The sequence below is a fragment of the Emydura macquarii genome, unplaced genomic scaffold (genome assembly GCF_026122565.2).
Source record: "Emydura macquarii macquarii isolate MOO-44397 ecotype Brisbane River unplaced genomic scaffold, CSIRO-AGI_Emac_v2 contig_2897, whole genome shotgun sequence".
Taxonomy (NCBI): Eukaryota; Metazoa; Chordata; order Testudines; family Chelidae; genus Emydura; species Emydura macquarii.
This window is the reverse complement of record NW_027133034.1, coordinates 1187063-1212215: the sequence shown is the minus strand read 5'-3', so window position 1 is coordinate 1212215 and position 25153 is coordinate 1187063. Positions and strand designations below refer to the sequence as shown.

Genomic DNA, 25153 nt, shown 5'->3' with positions numbered 1-25153 from the left:
TGGTATGTGTACTGTTCCATTGCTGGTGAACCATCGTATCATACCACTAGAGCAGAGGTTCTTAACCTTTCTGGGCTCAGGACCCACTTTGATTGCCTGTTGCAACCCAGTAAAATAGCTTTAGTGCAGAAAAATCTGGCTTACTAATTATTTCTTATCCACAATATGTAATATACATATTAATGTAATAAGTACACCATGTGTACTATAGCAGCAGCTCCTGTCCTATGGGCCTGGCTGGGCTGGATTAGGCACCAGACTCCAGGTGTTGTGACTTCTGGTCACAACACTCCACAGGCGTGGCCTGACCCCCTTATCGGCAGCTAGCCAGGCCCAATTTGTGAGAGGGACATTGCAACTTGGTGCATGAGGTTCCAGTATCAATCACTCATGTCCACTCACTCATGATGGTGGGGAGGTCCAGCTGAGCCAAACTGGAGCAAGGCGCCAAGCCCAGCCCCCTCCGTGGGACCGGAGCCACAGAAGCCACTTCCGCAGGGTGAATGTGGATGTAGGCTCAGCAATCTCCCTGATGGCCTTCCAGCATTGCTAGGTTAAATGTTTTAAAAAAAAAAAAAAAAAAAAAAAGAGAGAGAGAGCAAAATCAACTTTTTTAAAAGAAGTGGCTCAAGCCCGAAACAAGCTCAATCAACCTGCTGCTACTGCATAAGACATAGCTCACTGCTCCATTACTTTTTAAAAATACTACTATGGCTGTCTTATTGCTGCATCAAAACTTGGCATCTGCCTCGTGTTTTCATTTGTGAAGTGTTCGTGGCCACTTGCACAGCACATGGGCCTCAGCCTACTCCTGGTCACCGCCACGCTGCTTTGCTGCCTGCGGCTCCCGGGTTTTTTCACATTCTTTTGAGGAATTTCCAGCATGGCAGAAGTACCCTGGAGAACTGTGCCTTTCTACAGAAGTGAGTCTTGTGGGGCACCTTTGGAAGCACTGTCCTAAATATTCTTCCGACAACCTTCAGTGGTGGAGGGAAGGATTATAGTTGTTCAGGCCAGAATTTTTTTGCATTGTTCCTTTCCAGGGAAGAACAAGTGGCACGGGGTGGTTCTTTTCCCTTCCTTAACAAATAGGTGAGGGAAGAGCCTAAATTAGGAGTCTTTGTTTAGTCAACCCAGTTTTGTTGTAGCATAATCTTGCTCTGTTGATGTTTACAGTCTGTGTTTTAGGCAGAGGTGAATAGAGGTGTCGCTGAGAAACTCAGGAATCTCTTTAAGATGCTTTGAAATTAAAATCTGTGGGCCTGGATTCCCAGTCCGATTGACTGGAGTTATATTAAGTTCTATGGAAAAACAAAATATGTTTAAAGGGATGTCCTATCACTTGAAACCAAATAAGCTCATGTATCATTTTAAAACAGCTTGTCAGTGTGAAAGGCACCAACTGTAGTTTGACCATTTCCTTGAAAAAGAAAAATGTTTGTCTAATTTATATAAAAAGTTTTATTTTTATCCTTCAAATTATAAGTTGTATTAGACGAGTAAACAAAAGCAGAGTGCAGTAGGATGATGGCTGTTACAATAGAGATAATTATTTGCCCTAAGTGTGTGTGAGAGAGTGAGTGAGTGAGAGAGAGACAGACACCCCGACAGACGGGGGGAAGGGAGGGGAATGAGAAAGGGAAATCATCACAGCTTTTCATTCCTTCCTAGTTTTGACTTCATCAGAAAGATTTAGTCCTTCGCTTATGTTTTAGTAAAGTACGTTTGTCATTGTTTTTAACTCATTGTGAGGAGTAGTCCTCAGTGTAAATTATCAGTGTCTATGATGCAACGAGAAACATTGGAACTGAACTTCCCTGGCTGGCAGGCAGAGTAGAATTTTGTCAGGAAATTCCAGAAGAGTATAAATAAATTCTCCCTAGCAAACCCTGGGCTCTTTGCCTGCTGATGTGTCAGGAGTACGCATTCCCTTTAAGGCTGAGGAAAAGTGTGCTTCAGACTTAATTTCCTGAAAATGAAACACTGAAACATTCAACAATTACCTCTTCATGGAATGGTAAGTAAGGCTGTCAAATAGAAGAGAAGTTAGAGGGGAAAATGGATATTAGCTTTGTTTGCCTTTGTTTAAAAAAAAAATTATTTAAAAATAATCACTATTTTTAAGCTGACGTAATTGAAAGCCAACCACCAAGTCCTGTGCTAGTACATTAGTTGCATGCATTCTAGCTGTGTGTGGTTTTTTTTTTTTTTTTAAACAAAGTTTGGACTGTTCTCTTTGATAGAGTGGCACTGTGTTTAGGCTGCAGACTGAAGAAAGTTTGTGTTTATGATTTACCTCAGGTCTGGTCAGGGTTTTTGTTGTTTTTGTTGTCCTGTGTTTGTTATAGACTGAGAAGTTTCTTGAATGGATGCATATTTTCTGTTCAGAGATGTGCTTAAATACAAGGGTACTTTTTTTTTATATTCAGTTGCACAAAACACCATACATATTTACTTATATCAAGGTCTCAGCAGCAGAGGTAGCAAAATCTCCTTTGGGTGGCTTGATTGTGGCGCTAATGATTCACTTCTACGCCACTGTTTTTAGCTATTTATAATTTGCTCATAAAACTACCTTTTTGGCTGATGTTTTATATGCTTACTATGGCTGATGCTGAGCTTTATGAAAATAAAATTTGAAGAAAATCAGGTCATCAGTCTGAGCTATCTAAGTATGAAGAAAAGGTGGAGTGGTTTTTTTTGGTTTTTTTTTTTGTGTTTTAAGAAAATGCTTCAGTTGCTTTGTTTTTCAGATAATACAAATGGATTTTGTTTTAAAGTAGCAAATGCAGAATGTATGTAATCTCAAATGAGGAATTCATGCTGGATTTTCAAATGAAAAAACAAAGCAAACCTGTTTTTGAAATTGCATACTGAGTGCATGTTGAGTATATCCTTTTCTTACTGGCATAAGCACATACCAGAATGTAGCCATCCCAGTGCCCATACGTGAAAATATTCATGGGATTGTTATTGGATAAGACGGATTTCTTCCAATTGACCTTACAGCTGCAAAGAGAGTTGACCTGGAAATGGAGGTCTCTGCTGTAGTCTCATACAGTAAGCTTATATATCCTAAAGAGGCTGGATGCTTTCTTCATGGTGACCCTTTATCTATAACAGTAACCCTATGCAACTCTTCCCAACTTCTCACCTGTTCAGAGGTTTATAAACTTAGAAAGGTAATGACATAACAAACTCAATCTGTGTCTGTGATTACACAGCTGTGTCTGGGTTAAGAGACAAATGCAGCCGTCTTTGCTCAAGTTTCAACTGATGTCATTGGTTGATTGAAGTTTTGGGTTGGGGATTAGGTTGGGGAGATAGATATGGGAAGGGAGAAGCCCTCTAGTTCAGATCTAAATTTTATCCATGTCCATCCTGACTGGCAAAAGCTAGCAAAAAGACTTTGGCACCATTAAAGTTGCTTGCAGCACATCCTCTCAGAAGGACAAGGTTCCTGTTTCCTTTAAGGAAGCACTAATTAGACCCTCACTTAAGAATCCTCCTTGAGTGTGACAAACACCTGAACGATAGTGTGCCTAGTCTCAATACTCCCTTTTTCTTAGGTAATGTTATTGAGGAAGGCTGTGGCAAGACATCTCCAGCAGAATCTGGAATACTCTGTTGTCCTTGATTCTAGCTGATTTGGTTTTAGGCCTGGGCCAAGTTGAAAGACTGCACAGAATGCAGATTGATTGGTAATCTGTTGATGAATGATGGGAGGTATGTGAGCTGATACAGATGACCAGGAGGAAGTGGTGAGCTGCCTTTGGACCCTAACAAGGCTAGATGAGTGGTTGTGTTCCTTTCTTTCTGATAGATTCAAGGGATTATTGGTAGCAGCTCTCCTCTGCATCAAGAGCTCTCTCAGGCTATGTTTCACAGAGTTCTGTTTTGTTGCCATTCTGTTCAATGGACTTGTGTTTGCTAAGAAAAAGTTGAATTCCCAACTCATGTCAGCTAACTCTATAACTAACGTGAGGAGAAATCCTAGTGGAGACCAGGCAGATTGTAGTTTTAACTTGCGGTAAAGGCAGTCTGCCTGGTCTTCACTAGTATTTTACCTCGTTAGTTATGAAGAATTAACTGATGTGAGTTGAGACTATAACATTTTTCCTGGTCGTTACAAGAAGAGAAATAGGGGCAGCTTCATCCTCTATGTCGGGGTGGCCAGACTGTGTGGCTCGGGAGTCGCATGTGGCTCTTTTGCAGTTAAGTGCGGCTCGAGAGCCCCAACACCCTCCCCCGCACCTCCCGCCATTCTCTGCCTACCAGATTGGCATGGGTAGTTCAGGGCTTTTGCCATGCGGTCGGGTGGTGGGGGCTAGAGATTTCTGCTCAGCAGGGAGTGGGGGGGTCTCAGGTCTTCAGCTCCAAGGGGCACACCTGTTGGGGCTCAGGGCTTCAGTCCCACGGTGAGGTGATGGGGCTAGGGGTTTCTGCCTCATAAGAGGCACCTGCCAGGCTTCAGGGCTTCTGCCCTGTGGCATGGTGGTTGTGGATCTCGAGGCTTCTGCCCTGTGGGGCGTGCCTGCCATGTCCCGAGCCCTATCACCACCCCACATGGCTTAAGCCCAGAGGTCCAGGAGGTGCACCCCAGCTCTGGAACTTCTGAAAATTGTTGTTTGCGGCTCCGAGGGTCAGTAAGTTTGGCCACCCCTGTTCTATGTGCTGCCTGTCACCCAGCTTGATATTTCCATCTCCTTCAGACTAGTCTGTGTGGATGTGCAATTTGCCTTGTGCTAAATGGCAATCTGTGGCTTTGAGGCTGTTTACTTGACTCAGCTAGTCAACTACTTAGTTTAAGTGCTGCAGCTGATTTCAGCAAACACACCTCCAGGCTGTGAACATGTGTACCAACGACAGGCAAGGGGCAGCAATAACTTGCCACTTCCAGTTGCTTCTGATTTTGGAAGCAAAGTAAACTGGGTTGGGATGTCAGTACTTGGATTTGGAGACCGCTAAAGGCAAAAGGAGCCTGCGAATTCACCATGTAGTTCTTACGCAGCAGCATAACATTTGAGAGACTGAGTCAATGTGTTCTAGCAATGTTTCTGAAGGCAGTGACACTGTGATGAGCCAGTCTTTGCCTTCTGTGGAGCTCCCTGTGGTTCATGATAGCTGCCCACTTTCTTCTGATTGCCCTTTTTCCACGGAGCTCTGGAATGTGGGTGAGGGAAGATGCCAGTTGATGTCTGTGGAGGCAGTCGATGTCTCTGTGGCAACTAATGAGAGAGAGGATGCAGAATGGCAGCTTAACGGAGGTCACCAACAATATTTCCTGCTCTGTTTTCTTTTGTTGGTGAAGCAGGTTGAGATATAGTATCTGCACTCCTTCCTTCTTCCCACTGTTTCCTGCCTACTGCTGCTCTACTTCACCTAATGCCTCTGAGAGAGATGGGGAATGGACTGAACAAAGCAAACTCTTAGTTATATTTTCAGTGGCCAGAAGGCTTGATTTGATACACTTACAAAGTGTGCATGCTGCAGTATCATCAAAACAAGCATTGTACCAGGAAAACTAGTACAACCAGAGAGTAAGAGTCAGCCTACAATTTATAGGCCTCAAATGAGGGGATTACTAACACAGAAGGTAGATTGATTTGTGTTTGATAAGAAGTCACATTGCATTTGAATACACAGGATCCCGGTTCTTTGCTTGGTTGGTTGTTTTTTTGTTTGTTTTGCAATGGATTCCTCATAAATAAGGATAATCCCTTATTTAGTGTTAATTAGCTTCTGTGGCTCGCTGCACTTATTGTTCAGATTAGCTAAATCAATTTTCATGTATTCTTACCAGAATGCTCTTATTTATTAGCTATTCTTGATTTTAAAATCAAAGTGTCACCTCAACCATAGCTAACCTTGGAGCTGCAGTGGCATATAACTTTTCAAAATTGCCACCTTTAGGGCTCTAACTTCTCAGCTCAGAGGTTTTTTATTTTTTAAAGAAAAAGGAAGCTCAGCTCAGACATATAAGGATCTGGCCTTCAAATAATTGCATGTAATTGTTTTTGGCAAAATGCTTTTGAAATGCACTATTTATATTTCATTTTCTTTCCTTTGCCCCTTTGAGAGATTCCCTCCCTTACCCACTGTTTGTGGTCCTTATTTTTTCCAATGTAAACTTGGAAAATTCCAGGTTCCCCAAGCAAACTTAATTCTGCCAATTTACAGCATGTGACTTGTAGACTTAGTTATTAGGCACATTTTTACAAGTATTAAAATTAGACTTGGCAGAATTCAGTATTTGTCTTTTATCTTACAGGTATTATTTTTAGCACTTTTTATTGATTTAAATTTTCACAGCTGTGGGAAATTATGGTGGGGGGGTCAGACAATAATTGTTTAATGATAGCAGAGGTTGATATTCAAAAAGTTAGTTTTATAACAATTAAAACACCAATTGTCAACCTCACATGTCAATATATGCAAAGTAAATATTCTTAAATCAAATCTAATAAATTCTTAAGCAGCATTTTTCTTTCTTTGCATATCTGCACATTTTGATGATTGTCGATGGAAATGTTTTTTCATCAGTTTGTGTGTAGGGTGAAATCTAGATTTTTATTGTTAAGTGTGGGTAAATGTAATCTATCCAAGACCAACTACAATTTAAATTGCATAAGTCACCCACAATTGAAAATAACCACAGTTACCTCCAGAAATATATTGACAGTTATGGTGCAGATAATGTAAACACAAATATAGAAAAGGTGTCTAACATAACATCATGAAAGTCATCAAACTGTGTTACTCTGAAAGTAAACTTTTTCTAATTAAATGATGTTACTAAGGTCCCAATCTTGCAAACACTGACTCGTGCCCATATATAATTTAAGCACATGGTACTCAGGCTGATTTCAGTATGGCTTCTTATGTGCATAAAGTTCTGCACATGCATATATGTGTGCAGGATTGAGGCCTACGGTGGCACTTGAACATGCTTTCAAACAATAACATTATTCCTACTTGTACCATGATCAGGCACAAGTAGTCAGCGCACATGCAGAACAGGGCATAGAACTCAAAAAGCCAAAGCTTTTGTCATGTGAGCTAAAGAAATGGTTCCACTATTTTAGGAATTAAAAGTTGAGCAGTAAATGGTGGTGGTACATGTATAAACAAGTGAATTTATTTGATCACTTAGAACCACTTGATCACTTAGAACCAGACCAAAGTGCTGTGTCACTGACACCGTTCCTATGATGTGGTGATTTTGGGGGGAAAAAAATTAATTCAGTTGATGCAACGTGATCCAAAGTCCAATGCAGTCAGTGGAAAGACCCACATTGACTTTAGTGGACTGTGGATCATGTCCTATATTCTTTGTTTTCTTAATGGTCCCACTTAAGCTAGAAAGAATAAGGAAGAGTTAAAGCACATGATCCATCCTTAACAATACTCAATTGCCAAAGTATTGTGATGTCTACAGTAAATATAATGCAAAGCTTAAATCTTAGACTATTCACATGCAAACACAACATAATGATCTATGAACAGTCTTTCGTTTAGCTCATTTTCCTTATGCTTGTTGATTCTAAGGCTTGGTTTACACTAGCAACTTACATTAGTATTACTACATTGCTCAAGGGTGTGGATTTTCCACACCTTTTAGTGATGATTATACCAACCTAATTCCCTAGACAACAGTGTGTCAACAGAAGGGCTTTTCCCGACAACTTAGCTACTGCCTCTTGGGGAGGTTGATTATCTACCCTGATGGGAGAAGCTTGCCTGTCGTATAGGTAGCATCTTCACTGAAGCACTACAGTGCAGCTGTGTTCACTGCAGCCTTTTAAGTGTAGATAAGCCCTAAGACTGTGTCCTTAACTCACCACTGTGGGCTTAGGTACTGCAGATATCTAAACAATTATGTAAGACTACATATTGCATGAGATTACCCTTTTTTGCTAACACAGACCAAATTAACATAATATACAAATCTTCACTATCCTCTACCACAATGAGGGTAGTGTTCTCTCCGGAAACCTTTTTAAAAGAGAGCAGATATAGCAGTATTGGGGGAAATATGGAACAGTCATCTACAGCATGCAAGTGTGTGGGTGTTCTGGAACATCAAAAATGGAAGAAAATGCTATTTACCACAAACATTTGTACCATGGCATCTGGGTGTTATATGTTTATTTTCTTCATTTCAATTTATTAACATCAGAAAGAAGTTGCTATCCAAAATGTAATATATGGTTTAGATTAAGACAAATTATGTCTTCCTTTAAGAATATAATATACATAAATGTAGAAAATGTGTTTTCCTTGACACTCTAACAGGTCATGTTTTACCACTCTGAAGTGATTTGTTTTAATTTACCAACTAAACTGTGAACCTTTCTACAGTGAAGTAAGCTTATGCCTCCAGAAAACTTTACTGTAAATGGAATTTCTCTATAACGGGAGAGCCTGGGCAAAAATCCCTTCCTGTTGATTTCAGAAGTGGCAATGGAGATTCTCTTCTGCAGTTGTGGTAGTGTAGGGTGGGATGGGAAATAGATTCTGGAAGTCTGTACCTTTACTACCTGTGGGGAGCAGCTGTAGCTAAACCAGCGCCTCTGCATTTCCTGTTGGCAGCAGTTGTAGGGAGGCTGGGAGCAAGAGAATCCTGGTACCTCTGCAGGATAGTGTATTTCTCTGTATTTTCCCTGCTTAGCCAGAGTAGATCATGAGAGGGGGGTGATGTGGTAAAACTTATTGCCATGCTTTTTAAAAAAAAATCTGCAAAGGGGGAAAAAAGATTTGGTGCTGCTTGTGCTGCTTTGAGGTATAAGGAAGGCCTGACAGCTTTTTTTCCTCTCCTTAATCAAAAATTCAGGTCTGATGTTCCCCATTTTTTCCCTAGACGATTCCGTGGAGAATTTGAGACCTCTTATGTCTGTGACATCACATGTACAGTACCAACCAAATGAAGCCTGAGCAACTGAGGGGGGTGGGGGAAGCTATTCCTATGCAGACTCTTAAGATTCTTTTTTTGTTGTTGTTTTGTAACTTCTGTTGTTACCCAAATAACAAATATCACAGGGTCTTTTCAGGAGATAAGTCAACAAGCAACATTTATTGTGAATACAGAAATTTGGTAAATAGTATCAATAGAAAGAAAAGTATCAACACTGTAATAACATCAATATTGTTCTTTACTTTAGTAGAATAGTATTAATAATGTAAACACTAGGAAAACAGTATTAACATTGTATCAATAGTACAATTACAGAGACATGTTTCAATTGGTACTTTCATTCACACTTACACACAGACAGGCATACACAGACAGGGAGACAGACAAACATACATAGGGGTCTCATAGATGTTATAGTTACCAGCCTCTTGGTGCTCGTGATAATCACTGGCCAGGTGACTATAGCACGAGGATGAGGAGCAAGGTCCTGCCGATGTGCATCGGTACTCCTGGCTGATGTGATGTTGTAGACCCGAACCTCCAGCCTTCATCTTCTTGTCCCATTTATAGGGAAAGGACCCCGTGTAAGTCTATGGGTTTTGCGCTGCACTGCAACTGCATTCTTGGTGTGATTCTTAATCACCCACATTCTTGCAAGCCTGATCAGATTTTGTCCTTTGAAATGGACTGCCTCCAAAGTTATTAGGGTGGGCTCCTCTTCGGCCATTTGAATGGTAAAAGTTATTATCTTCGCTCCTTTCTTCTTCCCTCAGACGTTTTAGGTGAGGCTGGTGTTTTCTTTATCTATTTGGACATCCCTTACTCAGACCAATTGTTCAATCACTCTCCCTGTCTACACTCACCTCAATTGCTCAGCCATTCACACTCCAATCACTCAGGGCCAACTCCTAGCTGAAATGGGCTTACATATTATTTTTAAAGCAAACCTTATTTAATTTTTGACAGTGTCTTTTACAATTGAAAGTAGATATATTACATTTCACAGTGTGGCTTTTTATACTTACAAATATATTGAAAGTGAGTAAAATTAACAGATAAAATGGTTTAAAAACAAATAGACTTATAGAAAGTAAGTGAACATTTAAAAGGGTAAAACAATAAGTTAGTTGAGGTTTTAGCTTTTGATTAAAGTTACAGTGTGTCAGGCTGAAGTGCCTTTTGGTAGGAAGAAGTGGGGGCGGTGTGTTTGGCTCTGTTCGTTCTTGTATTTTTCAAAAACAAGATTTTGGCCAACACTGTTGAAATCCCAACACCTGAAAAGATAAAGGGGGGAACTCTGGGTAAGTATTCAAGTTCTTGCCTCTAAAGGGTGAGAGCTCAAGTCCTGATATTCCTCTGATAGAGGAAATGAACAGGGAAAAGACCCAGAAAGAACTTCAGTTCCTTACAAATACAACAAAGAACAGAAAAAAAGACCCAATTTTTTCTCCTCTTTCTTTGTTATCTTTTAAATCTGAGTCCAGTACACAAGAATACTACTCTTGTTTCACATTTATACCAATGTTCTGCTTCTTTGCAACATTCTTTATATCTTTTTCTATGTGATAATTCTTGAAGTGAATATATTATTCATAACAATATTTCAGTGGAAACATTTTTTTAAAAAGTTAGCAGACCCACATTAAATGCCTTAGAGCACGTACCATAACCAGATGGAGAATGACCCTTTTAGATGCAAGTTGTATATTCTTAAAGGCATCTTAGTTTTAGAATAATATTTTTAAATGTTTTCAGGCTTCTCTTCTCTTCTCTTCTCTTCTCTTCTCTTTTCTTCTCTACACTATACAGTAGTGATTTGTTATCTTAATTAACCACCGGACTGAAATTTTACATGTGCCCAAATTCTCCTTTTTTCTGCTATTGCTTACGCTTACATGATACTAAAGCTTTTAACTAATTTGAACCCATCAATTAAACATTGTAGTCTTCAAAGCGATTTCTGTGGGCTATGCTAGGTCTGACTCATTGCTTTAATATACTGAAGTTCTTGTGCACTGCATCAGAAAGGATATAATTTAATGGATATTGGCAAGACTGCAGTGTTTAGAGTCGGTGTTTAGACAGAGGCAGCCATAGCAGTTCAGGAAGAGAGCACAGAACAGTGTGTTTGTTAAATGATGCTTCTGTCCAGTTTGTGATTATTATGCAGTAGGGAGAGGGTACTGCAATTTGTGCACACTTCTAGATAACTGAATTAATGGCAACAGTAAGACAATGAGACCTCTACAAACAAACAAACAAACAAAAATGCCAGAATATCTTGCTTCACAACCACTTGTCCAAAAGGAGCATGTACAGTGTAAAGTCTAGCTTATTACCGTTGAGTGTTCAGCAGATGAAATAGCAATGTGTGTTAAATTCCAAAGCTGATGACTTAAGTCTCTGTGTATGTGGATGCAACTGCTAAAGTTAACCTTTGCAAATCAACACACAAAGAAAAGGAGTTCCGTGTAGTGAAATGATATACTTTATGATTATCTGAAGTATTGCAGGGATCTGAGAATGATGTCTTTTATTTGTTGCAGTGCCCCGTTCAGCTAGCCCAGGACAAAATAAGAGGCTCAACAGGAATCTTCTTAGTGTTCTGTTGCCGGTCTTTTTTTGTGGCAGTGGAATTTCTTGCTCACTCAAAATTCCAAGATATGCAGACTTTTCCTCTTGGCTGAATGGCAGATAGGTACAGCTTCCTCAAAAGTTAATCAGCGTTGCTTTTTGTGCAGCAAAAGTACTACCTACCAAATGCTAATGGAGTGAGTGCCTCCATGGTGCATCCGGTATTTCATGGATAGGAGAGACGAGGATAATGTTCTCGCAGGGTTTTATTTCATTTCCTTTTTAGTAGATTTTTAAAACTGGCAGAATCATTTTCCAGGCCCCTAAAATAGCAACCCACTTCATTTTGTTTCTGTACTTCGAAGTTTCACAGTAAGGTCTGAAATGGACGTGCCTGTAAAATGCGTAAAGGCTTGGCACAGCTCCGACGTACTGCATGATAGATTTTTTTTTTTTTTTTTTGCCAGATAACATAACTTCTCCTTGTTTATCTGTAGCATCAAGAAACCCTTGCTGCAATGATCTGCTTACAGTGCTGTAATTGTGCTTGTATAGTGTACCCTGTGTTGTTTTAACGAAAAATTGTGTGTGAATAACTGTCCACATCTCTTTAAAAAAAATACGAGCAACTAATTCTTATTATGGACTGGCAGGTGCAAAATGTCAACATTACTAAGATAGCCAGTTTAGCTAGAGACCTCAAAATTAGCCACAGTTTTAACTGCAAAAATGCAAAGAATTGATACGTTCTTGGACAGGCTTCATTTGGGTAATTTCCATCGGAATTGTTTGAGAGAGAAAATCTTTGACAGTTTAGCTCTTGTGACTTAAATTTAAATGAGCTGTCCTCAGAGCTTTTAAGTAATTTTCTACTGATAGATTCATTCTAGAATCTTGGGACTTTCCTGACCCAAAAGCACAATGATGATCTAAAGGCTTAGTAAAATTATTACCGCTTTTTTAACTTTCCATCTTACAGTTTTGAATTTGACAGAAACTGGTTAATTTTAAAAATAATACAATATTTTCTCTGGTATATGCCAAAGTTCTTAGTCCTTGTAATAAACCAAATGCTTCTGCTTTCTGTAAATTGGTTTTATAGAGAAGAAAGTCATTGAGAACATCTAGCACTCCGTGACCACTGTCCTCTGGTATTTTAAAAAAGCAAAAACTAATTTTCTGAGCGAATCCTTTAAATCTGTCATGAATAAAGGTCGGTTATGGGGCGGGTGGGAGGGTTTGGTAGTGTCTACAGTTAGCAATATCTGCAGAAGTGCCTGACACTTCTCTTTACATCCCTGTTTTCAGTTGCTTATAACTTTGCCAAACTTTAACTGTTTGGGCTGAAATGGGGATGGATCACTTAATGATTGTCTGTTTTCTGTTCATTCCCTCTGAAGCACCTGGCATTGACTACTATTGGAAGATAGGATACTGTGCGAAATGGATCATTGGTCTGACACAGTATGGCCATTCTTATGAAATTTTCCATACTGGATGTCTGTCTGTCTCCGGTTGAATATTTTTTGAAATATTCATCCAAAAGGCTTCAACAGTTTCCAAGAACAAGGCTAGAAGAAAACCCACATTGCTTTGCCCATGTGAAATTCTGGCAGTCTTTTCTCTGAAAAGCTCTAACCTCCCCAGACTTTGACAAGGCCAACCCTTCAAACATGACCATGCTTCAGCCTGGGGGCTGCAGGAGGCTGAGCAAGATTTTCCCTACGATTGCAGCTCTCTGTGCCAGGACCATGCACGGAACCAGAGGCCAAAAGAGTGTGCTTTCTCCTGGGCTTTTAATGACCCCTCTGCTGGGCCCAGCCATTGTGTTGGAGGAAGCCACCTGAATCAACTCCAGGGGGGACAAGAGCCAGATCTGGGGAGGAGATGGGGGTAAGTAGGTTAGGACAAGGAGCTGGGGGGGGCTGAAGTCTGAGAGGGAAACTGAAACTGGAGTTGGGAAGTGGAGAAGAGACTGGGACTGGCTGGGCAAGAAGATTGGGAATGAGAGATAGGAGGACAGAGAAGACTGGGACAAGTTGGTCAAAGAGATTAGGCTTGGAAGATGAAGGATCTTGGGCCTGGAAGCCAAATGGTTGAAAGGAAGGGGGGGGAGGGGAGACAGATCTGACAAGCAGGCAGGGAGTTGGGGTTTTTGGCTGATCTGAGAATGTGGGATATGGAGCCAAGGGGGAGTGGAGATTGGGACAAAGAGCCACAGGGGTTGGGAGGCTGAGATTGGATGAGGAGCCTGGGGAGAGAAAGTAAGAATTGGGGATCTTGGGTGGGGAAGCAATTGGAGGCCAGTGGAGGTGTCAGAATCAGATCAGGGGAGAGGAGCCAGTAGGGGAGAAATCAGGAATAGGGTGGATGGGGAATGGCTGGGCAAAGAAAATGAGGCTGAGCATGAGGGGAGAGGGAGAAGAGTATAACTGCGCTGGGAGTCTGGAGGGGGAGATTAGAACTTGCTGGGCAAGGTGACTGGGACTGAGATGAGAATCTGTCTGGGTGCGGAGGCAAGGATGGGACAGAAGGGATTAAGGGGAGGGGAGGAGGCAGAAGTGTGTGCCCACTCAAACCTCCTCCATGACACACCTTCCACAACAAATGAGGCAGAGATCCTGTAGAGAAAAGCCACCTTCAGTACACACCCCTGATTCATCTCAGGTGGAAAAAATAATAGATGGTCATGTAACTGAAGTCTGAATGGTTACCCCCTTTGACCTCTGTCTGCTGGTGAAAAATTTGGGATCTTACGAGTTGTTCAGTCAGGAGGAGAAATTGAGGATGGAATCAAGTATTTCTTTGATGCAGTCCTGTTTATGTACAGGGACTGTACAGAAAGTCCCTGTTTCCCTGATCACAGAAGGAATAAAACAACGAGAAAGTATGTTAGCTCCCATTTCCAAGCCTCTTTTCCAGACAACACTTAGCCCAAAAGCTCTGTTATAGCTTTTATCAGAGCCATGTTCCTAGTGCTTGTCCTCACTTTCTCCTTGCCTTTTCTGACGTTTCTTAATTCTTTGGTGTTTTTCGCTGCTTTACGCTCTCTCTTGCACACAGTCACACCACTCTGTTAAAACAATACCCAGTGAATCCCCTACTCCCACATAATTCAAATTCCTGTCAATTGCGGGATTGGTGCCTCGCTTTCTCCTCTCCGCCCCCTTTGTAGTACACACATCTGCCAACTACAAGTTCAGTTTTGCTGCTGTGACTGCAAGTCACCCTTTTGCAGGACCTTTGTTAAAATGTGAGTTCTTCCCGAGCTGTAGAGGAAAGTGCGGTGCCCTCAGGATGCTGCAGGAGTTAGGAAGTGCAATTGACTGAGAGGAAGGATGGCCCAGTAGTTAGGACAGTATCCTAGGACTTGGGAGATCCACGTTCATTTCCTTGTTCTTCCACAGACTTCCTGTGTGACCTTATGCAAATCAGAGTCTGAGTTTCCTATCTGTAAAATGGGGATAATAGCACTTCCGTACCTCATGTTCTGAAGATAAATGCATTGAAGATTGTGAAGTGCTTTGGAATCTGCTGATTAAATGTTCTATTAAGAGAGAGATGGTAGTATTATCCTCAGCAAAACAGTAAAACTGACTATTATTATTTCTATTCCTGTATCAGCCTAGGAGTCATGAATCAGGATCCTATTGCGCTAGGCTCTGTACATACACAAAACAAAAAGATGGCCCCTGTCTTGAAGAGCTTACAATTTAAATAGACAAGACCCAAAGTGCAGGGAAAGGTGTTACGAGCAAGTCGAGTAAACCAGGTGATGGCGTCAAAAGTCATGTTAGTTCCACAATTTATGTATTGATTTATTGGTTTAGTGAGGAAGGGATAAGCTGAAGGGAAGAGTGACTGAGGACAGGGAAGGGGAGAGGAAGGTCAGAGGAGTGAGGCTGGATGAAGAGACTGTGAGCGCGGGGAAGGATTGGTGCAAACAACCAATCAGCACAGGGCAGAGAAAGTCCACTTAGAATGGTGGAAAGTTTTTTTCAAAAGGACCAAAAGTATGCTTTGGTCAAATTCATCAAGTAAATTGAAAAACTAGAGATTTCTTTATTCTAATCTTTGTTTCATCACACTTAGGTGTTACTAATAGCAATAGTAGATTCAAGGTGGTTTTTTTTTTTGAGTTGTGTATGCCTCTTTAAAAAGGACACACCAATTTAAAATGTAGTTATATTAAAAAGCGAGCTAGAAGTTGTTCTCAGGTACTGTGGCTGCCTGCAGTAGCCTGGGTCTCTTTGCTGGGGGAACATTGGCGGAGTAGCCAGTTTAGCAAACATACAATAGTAGCTTGGAGATCCAAGTGCAAGATCAGCTTTATATGCTTATATAACTTTAAATGCCCAGAGACATTTGTGTCTGTGAGCTTTTAAGGAGGAACTAAAATGCAGTAAATATACAGTAAAAAGAAATGTATACATAAATTACCAATTATTCATGGGTGGTGGGGAGGGAACAGAGAAAGAAATGTGGAGGATACAGCACCTTTAAAAGACTAACAAGTCACTTATTATTAAGCCAACAGAACATGCTGAACAGCTGAGGTTCCTTATGGGTGCTAAAAGGCAGTAGTTTTCAGTTCTGCTGTAGAACAGAACTCATTGGTGAAAGCTCAGCCTATGAAAATGTGCTCTGCTTGGCTAAGTTTACAGTAATGTGGACTTTTTCCCTTAAGGGGTGAAGAATGAGAAAGTTGAGAGGCAGGGCTTTAGTGAACAGAGAGCTTGTTTAAGCTAGGACGGTATGGAGAAAAATCAGAGGCCAACTTTTATTTGGATGGAAAATGTATGGTCTGAGAGCTGAGATACGTAGCTAATTCAGGTAACTAGAAAACTAACTTTTATTGTTTGTTTGCCTTGCAGTTCAAAAGTACCTGATTCCTCTAGTGAGTTACAATTTGTTTTTGTGGGGAAGGAGGAGCAGGATATGCAGTGACCTCATGTATAAATATTCTGTCTGCAGAAGCATAACAGATCTGGTGAAGTTTTATTTAGAATAGCTTTGGTGACATGCACGTCTAGTGTCTGCAGGAAGCTGTGCTGTCCTGATATCTGAGCTGGCAGTTTCTCTTTTGGCCATGGAATTTTTAGGCTGCATTGGGAACAGGTCTCGCCGCATATTTTTAGTGTATGGGCTTCATGCAGGATCAAAATATAAAAGAGGCAGATTCACAGACACAAATCAGTGTGCTACCAAGCAAGAGAGAGCTTGTATTGCTGCTCAGATTTAAAACTGATTTGAAATTACTTTTACCTTTTGAAAACTGTTGCCTGAAGTCTAATGGCATTAGTAAATTAAGGAGGAAATAATTTGTGCGTAACCCTTTTAGTACCCCCTGGAGGAATCAGTGTCTCCGGATGGTTCACTGCAGCACAAAGAATCATCTGATCCTTTCATGACAGACTAGTGTGTGTGAAAGTTTGTTGTGACGTGGTAGTACTGCAGGAGTTCCAAAAAATATTATTTCATGCTATTGGTAGTGACTTTTGTGGTGCCTTCATAAACTAAAGCTATCAACATATTTGCTTATGATTTCAGCATTAAAACTGTGTGCACATGTGAGAGAGAGAGACAGAGAGAGATTCTTTCAAGGTATATTTAAGATAGACAAGTAATATGTCTTCCAACTTGTAACATTCAGTCTGTGCAATGAGTAGAGTGGATTTATCTTGCTTTGCAGCGATATAGTTTAGCCAGAAGTAGCTTTCTTTTCATTTTAAATTTACTAATTTTGTTTTTCCCCTACAGAAAAAGAGGAAGGTATTTTGAGTGGAGAAGATGACAAAGAACAGAAAGATCCCTATTTTGTGGAAACTCCTTATGGCTACCAGTTAGACTTGGATTTTCTCAAGTATGTGGACGATATACAAAAGGGAAACACGATTAAGAAATTAAATATCCAAAAGAAGAGGAAACTAGTACCAACTTTTGCAGGTACCAAGAACTCCAGTGGCCAGTACAGTGGATGGACCTCAACAGAATCTCTCTCGTCATCAAACAGTGATGAGAATAAGCAGTCCTTCTTTTCAGCAAGGAGTCAAGTAGCATCGACTGTCACTGCAAGACCATCAGTTTGCTTTGAAGCCTCTCCTGCCTTCTTAACTATTCCTGAGAGCAGACAACTTCCCCCTCCTTCACCACAGCTTCCTAGGCACAACCTTCATGTAACAAAAACTCTCATGGAAACACGGAGAAGACTGGAGCAGGAGAGGGTTATAATGCAGGTGACTCCAGGGGATGTCCGCAGGCCCAGGCTTTCCAGCTTTGGAGGCCTGGGCTCAGCAAGCTCCCTTCCTTCCTTTGTAGGATCTAGTGGGCACAATCAGATGTCTCAACAGCTTCAAAATGGGTACCAGGGTAATGGAGACTATGTCTATCTTGCTTCCTCTTTGGGCAGCTCCATCCGTCATAGCCCAATGAGTTCAGGATTATCGACACCGGTGACTAATGTGAGCCCCATGCATCTGCAGCATATCAGGGAACAAATGGCAGTTGCCCTCAAACGCCTCAAGGAGCTTGAGGAACAAGTCAAGACTATTCCTGTGCTCCAGGTCAAGATTTCAGTATTACAGGAAGAGAAAAGACAGATGATGGCAGAACTCAAAAGCCAAAGACTACCCAATCAAAATGACATTTATGGCTTCAGAAAGCGATCTTACAGTGCAGGGAGTGCAGAGCAATGGGGACATCTATCTCAGGTCAGAAGAGGAGGTGAATTATATATAGACTGTGAGGAAGAGGTGGAGAGTGTGGAGCAGAACTCTCAGAGGACAGAGGAGTTTAGGCAACTGACTTTTGAAATGCAAGCATTAGAGAGAAAAATCCAGGACAGCAGCTGTGAAATCCCATCTAACCTTCGGATAAACAGAGAAAAACTAACAAAAGAAAGCAGGTCAGTTGCTGTGGGTGCTGATGAAAATATGAATGATGTGGTCATATATAACAGATCTTCCCGATCATGCATAGATATAGCAGTGGGAACAGAGAGAGAAACTAGAGATGCTGGGGTTGTGGTAACAGAGGTGATGCTAGGCATCACCACAGAAGCTGAAAAAGAAATAGAGCTTCAGCACCAGACCATTGAAGCTCTAAAGGGGAAGATCTACAGACTGGAGGTTCAATTAAAAGAAACTACTCATGATAGGGAAATGACCAAATTAAAACAAGAGCTGCAGGCAGCTGGATCTAGGAAAAAAGTGGATAAAGCGTTGATGGCTCAACCTCTGGTTTTCAGTAAAGTGGTGGAAGCTGTAGTACAAACAAAAGACCAAATGGTAGGTGATCATGTGGATGTTGCTGACTCCTGTGTGGGGAACCATCTACAAATGAGAGATATTGGAATCTCCTGCAGACCTAATTTGCAGAGTACGGGTGTGGGCCCAGAACTGCTAATGAATCGGTGGCTTGTGAAGGAGAGAGCAGACATGCGTGACCAATGCATTGGGAGATCGATTGAAATGTGCAACAAGAGTGTGGGTACAGAAATGAGTATTTGTGAAACTGGCATCAACACAGAGGAGTCTGTGGATAATTTGAGTCTCTGCAAGACAGAAGTGGAAATCAAGGAAGTACGGTCGATAGGTTGTGGAGATTGTTCAGTGAATGTGACTGTTTGTCCACCAAAGGCGTGCGTGTCCCGCAGTACAAACACAGAGATTGTTTGCAAAGTAGAATCTGCAGTTATGGCAGTGCCTCGTACAGCTACCCAGCAAACAAGTACAGTATTGGCAGTGGTGAACCAGTTCACCAATACAGAAATGGCTTCTCTGATGGATTCCAGCACAAACACCATTTTGAGCACTTTCGATAAACAGACTAATACTGTGAATGTGGAGATGCGGACGGTGGCGGTAGGAGATGGTCGGGTAAAGGACATAAACACATCTGCTAAAACTCGTTCCATTGGAGTGGGAACCTTGCTTTCTAGTGACTCTAGCTTTGAAAAGCCCTCTGTGATAAAGACCAAAGACTGTGGAGTAGGGCAGATAAACATTAATGAGAACTATCTAGTTGGTCTTAAAATGAGAAACATTGCGTGTGGTCCCCCTCCATTGTCTGTTGTGCTAGCCAGTACCAGAAGCATTGGCGTAGGAGATGAGCCTGTAGATGAATCTGCAAGCTTTTTAGTGGAAAGTCCTCTCCCTCCACCTGAAATGAGGACTGGCTTGGATCACTATATTGAGCGAGTACAGAAGCTGCTTCAGGAACAACAGATGCTGCTAGCTGAAAACTATAGTGAACTGGCAGAAGCTTTTGGAGAGCCTCACACACAGATTGGGTCTCTGAACTCTCAGCTCATAAACACCCTTTCATCCATCAACTCTGTCATGAAATATGCAAGCACTGAAGAACTGCGGAGCTTAGACATCCAGAAATCGTGTACGGACAAAAGCACTATAACAGGTATGTTGCATTGTGTGCATTCCTATCACTATCAAATACAGTGAATTAGTTATGTGAAAACATTTCACTAGCCCACAAAAAAGAAAGCATGGAATCTTATTCAATGAAATCCAGTGCATGAAATTGTTGCTCTTGCATACCTGTTCACTTTAACATCTCCTGTCTTAACCATCACTTATTAGCAATAAACAGAAGGTGAGGACAATATGGCTGTAACAGTACTACAGACATTAAAGTGCTGAGCTTGGTAGAAATGCTTAAATAGATGTTTGTTTATATATAATAAATCTGCTAACTGGGTGATGTGACAGAATTTAACCTGGGATATTTATCCATTGTTATGATTTAAGATTATTCGGGTTAACATAGTTTTTGTTCCCCTGTCCCTCCTTGATGGCAGAGTGCAGCTTTTTAAAACTACAGCAACACATGTTTGACTTTCCCATAATACACATTCATCTTTTATAAGTTGAATATTCTTGCTGATAATGGAAAATAGACATCTTCGGCTGTTTTCTCAAATGTTGGTGCTTTTGCTTCAACATTCTTCTTTCATCTTCTCTTCTCACAATTAGATCACTGTTAGGTACTATTCCGCACTCTGTTAGCATTGATTATTAATGGGCCACTAAGGAATGTATAACAACAAGAACATCTGTGTTCCAATAAATGTTTGTAATAGTCTCCAGTTACAGCAGCACATTTGCAAAGCATAAGTAATACTACTTGGGTTTTGGTGGTGCTCAGGAGAGGCAAGAATTGAGCCTTAAGTATTTCTTTTTTTTTCTTGGTGTTCTATTTATTTTAGAATCTGCATAATTAACTTTGTTGGGGATTTTTTTATTCTTGGGTACCTCTGCTCACAACTTAAAAGCATATCGTCCGATACAAAAACCTAACTATACATTTTTATAAGAGCTTATGTCTATGAACTCCAGCTACAATAGTACTGAATTCATAATAGTTGGCTTCTTAGAGACTGTTATGAGATCATCAACCAACAATAACTTCTGGAAAATGAACACTTCCCCCAGAGAAATAGTAAAAATAAACAGACTACTAGAAAGATAGGAAAGTTGTCCAAATACACTTGAATATCTGTATCATAGATACTGAATAGGAAAATCTCTGTAATAAAAAGTCTGTTTAATAGTGATTATCTACATACACTGTTAATTTAAGCTTTTACAGCTTATTTGCTGTCTTAAATAAATTTCTTCATGTTGTTTTGTAAAGACAGCTGAGTAAATCTAATATTTTGCCTCTGATGCATTCATTGGAACCATCTATTAAACATATACTGGAATAAAACTTTTAATTTAGTACAGTAAAGCAGTAGTCGACATTCAGGTTGGGATAAAGAAAATACTCTATATCCTGTCTGAATCCACACAACATGATATTCTATTTATACTATTATCTTTCTAGTATACACTTTATACATATGCCTTCAATAAAGGTAATGGTACTATAATAAGAATATCCAACAGGCACTAAAATGGCACTTAAATATCAACCAGAATTTTAACTAACTGTTAACCTGCCACTCTACCCCTCATTTTTAATATATGATGTCAGCCATTTAGTCTGAGGAACCTAGAAAGTATCTAGGCACCGGGGGAGTGGTGGATCAGCTTCTAATAAAGGCATTTTTACTAGGCTTTATGTTTCACATTCTTGCCAAAAATATTTCAGAATAATTTTGTTTCAGCTTCTAATGCCATTATCTTTAGCACTGAAAGCATAGAGTAAAGTCTTTATGAATGTGATCGATCACTTCATTATTCCTGGTCAGAATTACATGCTACATCTTTGCACAGGTTTTGAGTTACGAATGTATCTCTGATCATTTTAACTCTCTTGTAATTAGGTTAGGGGGACAACATCAACTTTAAATCTAGCTGAGTGTTAACTTGCTTCTGTTGTAAATGATTATTCCTGCCAAAAATCTGTGTATAAATTGTATACAATAGCTGAACTTGCTGAGCAGTACTGTCTATTAGAGTGAATTTGGTAAATCCCTCAGTTCCCCCACTTCACCATGACAGGTGATGTTCAAGGCAATGAAGTTACTCAGAGTTCAGCTCCCATAGTAACGACAAATTTATAAATATCTAATCTCCCTCAATTCCCATTTTCCAAGAAAATACAGGCTCGGTTTAGTTACAGTAAAGCTTCAACCTAACCAGTCAATTCTCCTGAACCAGAGAAAAGAGAGCTTTGGAACAAACCTTTCTGCCATGCACAGCATCATATGATATTTTGATCTGACATTCATCAACAAAATTAATTACTTAAATTTAATTAATTTAATTAATTAGTAACTTTAACCTGACTTCACCTGTTTTGGTTTGGTTTTTTTTTTAAATAAAGAAAATCTTTATATAAGACGATCAGATGCTTGTCAGAAGCATTATTTTGTGTTTCATCTTCTTCACTTCAAAGGACCTGCATTGTCTTCTAATTTCTATGTGCCAGTCTCATTAGCCAGTCTGATAATGGAAAGTGGCCTTTTAAAATAAAGAAACCAGAGTCCAAACAAAAGTAGAAATAGGAGATCATTGTCTAAACTTGAGCCAAACCCTGTAAAAGGATGCGTCTCCCATTGAGTTCAATGGGAGTTGTATCTGCTTGTGCCAGGGCTGCATTTGGCCTAGTATGTTAACAATGTAAATCCATCACACGTGGCTGTTTGTTTTGACTCAGACTCTTATTTGGAAGTGGGTAATGGTGGTTTAAAAGTATCTTTTAAAATAACACAACAGTAAGTCTTGTGAAACTAAACTGTATCTCTAGGGTATTCATGCGGTAATAAAGAAATTATGAAAGTTCCGCTGATGCTCTAGCATGAGTGATACAATGAATAACCTCTTAAAGTGCAGGTTTACTCTGGAAAGGGACTAAAGTTATGAGTGCTTTTTATTCTAGTTAGCCTTCCAGAGCCAGCACTTCTGAGAGGTGAGTCGGGATCTATTCCTCCTCGCATCAACAACAGAATTGTTCACCAAGTTCCAATCAGCTACTGTAGAGTCTCACTTTTCAGAGTGGAATTGCACAAGAATACCAATGGCTTTCTCTTTACAGTTTTGTCAATTAAACAAGTCTGTATCACAAGTGAGTCCCCATTTGATAAAATTGGAAACTCCAGAAATAGGACCCATCATCTGTGACGTGAGCACTTTCTAGACAAAAGCACTGCCATACACCATTATAACTTATTCTTCTAAGAAACCGGCTGATCTATTTAGCATTGGAATTAGAGGTACAGTAATTTCATGAGCCATACAGTAGTTTGGGGTTAGGTTTTTTTAAACTAATCTTATCCATTGAAATTTTTAAACAACCAGACTTCAGAACAGAAAGAATTCTTTTCTTTTAAATTCAGCTGCTGTTTGGTAGGATATCATTTGCAGCAAGTCATCTCCATCTTTAACTTACGTGATAAGTTAGTTACTCCATCTAAACTTTATCAGAGCTTGTTGCTACTCTTAATTTGAGTCCTGCAAAATGAATAAGCACAGAAAGGATGAACCAGGAAGGAACTATGTATGGTGCCCCTTTTAAATAAAATAACCACTTTCATATGGATAGCTTTCTGAAAAAAGCACAGTTCTGATTGGAAGAACATTATTTTGGGACACAAGTTTTTGTCAGTGTGAGTTAATGTAAATCTTTGTTTAAGCATAAAATGTATCTACTTAGCACAGCTTTTTTATTTACCTTAATAAAATATTTTCAGTTTAATTGTGTTCTAATATGAAGCAAATGGATTTAAAAGTACATTGATAAAGTAAAAAAGTAGTATGTCTTCTTAAGAAGACTTTGGACCATATCCTGCAAAATGTTGAGCACTCTCAGCTTCTAGTGAACTCAGTGGGAGAGGTGTGTGTGTGTGTGTGTGTGTGTGTGTGTGTGTGTGTGTGTGTGTGTGTGTTATAGATCGTCTGTAGTATATAAAGTATTTCCTTCACCTGTGTCTAATTCATACTATACCCAACGAAATCCACATACCCTGTTTTTAATATTAATAGACCACATTGTGAAACAGTGTTTAAGTGGAAATTTTTGCTCAGATAGTGTGATGATGAAGGCCATAGAAGCATCTGCATAGGTAAGTTTAAAAAACAAAATCCATCTTTCAGTCACTGAATAGACTAATCAACTTGTCCTTTTTTAGATGTAATTATGCAAAGCTCCAGACAAAGAACTTAATTCTAATCAGTTATGCTGGTTTAATTCCACTAACTTCATTGGAGCTACTCCTGATTTACCATGGTCCTAATCGTCTTTGTCGGTGTCATTTAACTATTCTGAAACCATACCTGTACCAGACTAGAACGGGGATTTTCAAAAACTCCTAAATCCCATTAAATATCAGTGGGATTTGTTCTGCTAAATCATTTAGGCATTTATGAAAATCCTACTCTAGATGACAAAGTGGAGTTAAAAATGTCTGGATTGTGACTGGCTGCTAGTTGAGGTGATTAATTTAACTGTATCAACTGTTTGGAACCTAACATCAAATGCGACATCAGTGCCACAATATTAAACAAGCAAATGTCCTGCCACAACCCCACCAGCCATCTTGAGTTCCACATATAGTGGGACCAAAATCACACACATTTTCTTGCTTTGCCATGGATCCCGAATCCTACTGTAGCATCTGAGTTCAGTGTGGCACTGAATTGCACAAAGTTTTTGCAGATGGTGTGCCTGGGCATTTTCTCATTTAGCCAGCCTAAGAGCCTTGATTCCTCTCCTGCTCCGTGACAAATATACCTGTTTGTCCTGGCCTGGCCCTGCTGGTCAGCACAGCATGCAGCAGGGTAGGAATACTATACTGAAGTAAAATGCTGCAGCACGTGCAGGTGAAATGGTTCAAAACTATCCTTCTCTCCTGCTCCTTCCAGTAACCACTGCACATCACTGCAGTGAGGAGTGAGACTGGGAGTGCTAGGAGAAGAGCAGACCACAAGAAGTAGTGTGGGCTGTGTGCTATATATCTCGCACACTCTTTCTGAAAAGCTGACAGTATATGATCCAGTGGGTGCTGAGATTATATGTTGTAACCCACCCTCCCGCACACACATTTCTCTGACTTTCTGTTGAGCTCATAAACCACCCCCTTCCCAAACCATTCACTAACCACTTGTGGTGCATCATCAGTATTTGGAGCACTTCCCCAAACAAAAAGTATTCCTAAAACAGCCTCTGTGGGAATTAATGTAAACACCAGAGTCATTTAAAATC

At 40.2% G+C, this 25153-nt stretch overlaps 1 protein-coding gene across 5 annotated transcripts in view; it reads left to right on the top strand.

Annotated features, from left to right (window-relative positions):
- Positions 1–25153, top strand: part of KANK1 (KN motif and ankyrin repeat domains 1) — a 171591-nt gene that overhangs the window by 125223 nt on the left and 21215 nt on the right. For 4 of the 5 annotated variants that reach the window (XM_067569194.1, XM_067569192.1, XM_067569195.1 and 1 more), the window contains one exon: positions 17249–19903. In XM_067569194.1, coding sequence (XP_067425295.1) covers positions 17249–19903 — 2655 coding nt within the window. Of the gene's footprint in view, positions 1–16999; positions 17093–17248; positions 19904–25153 lie in introns of those variants that run through there. The other variant, XM_067569193.1, reaches the window with a different exon arrangement.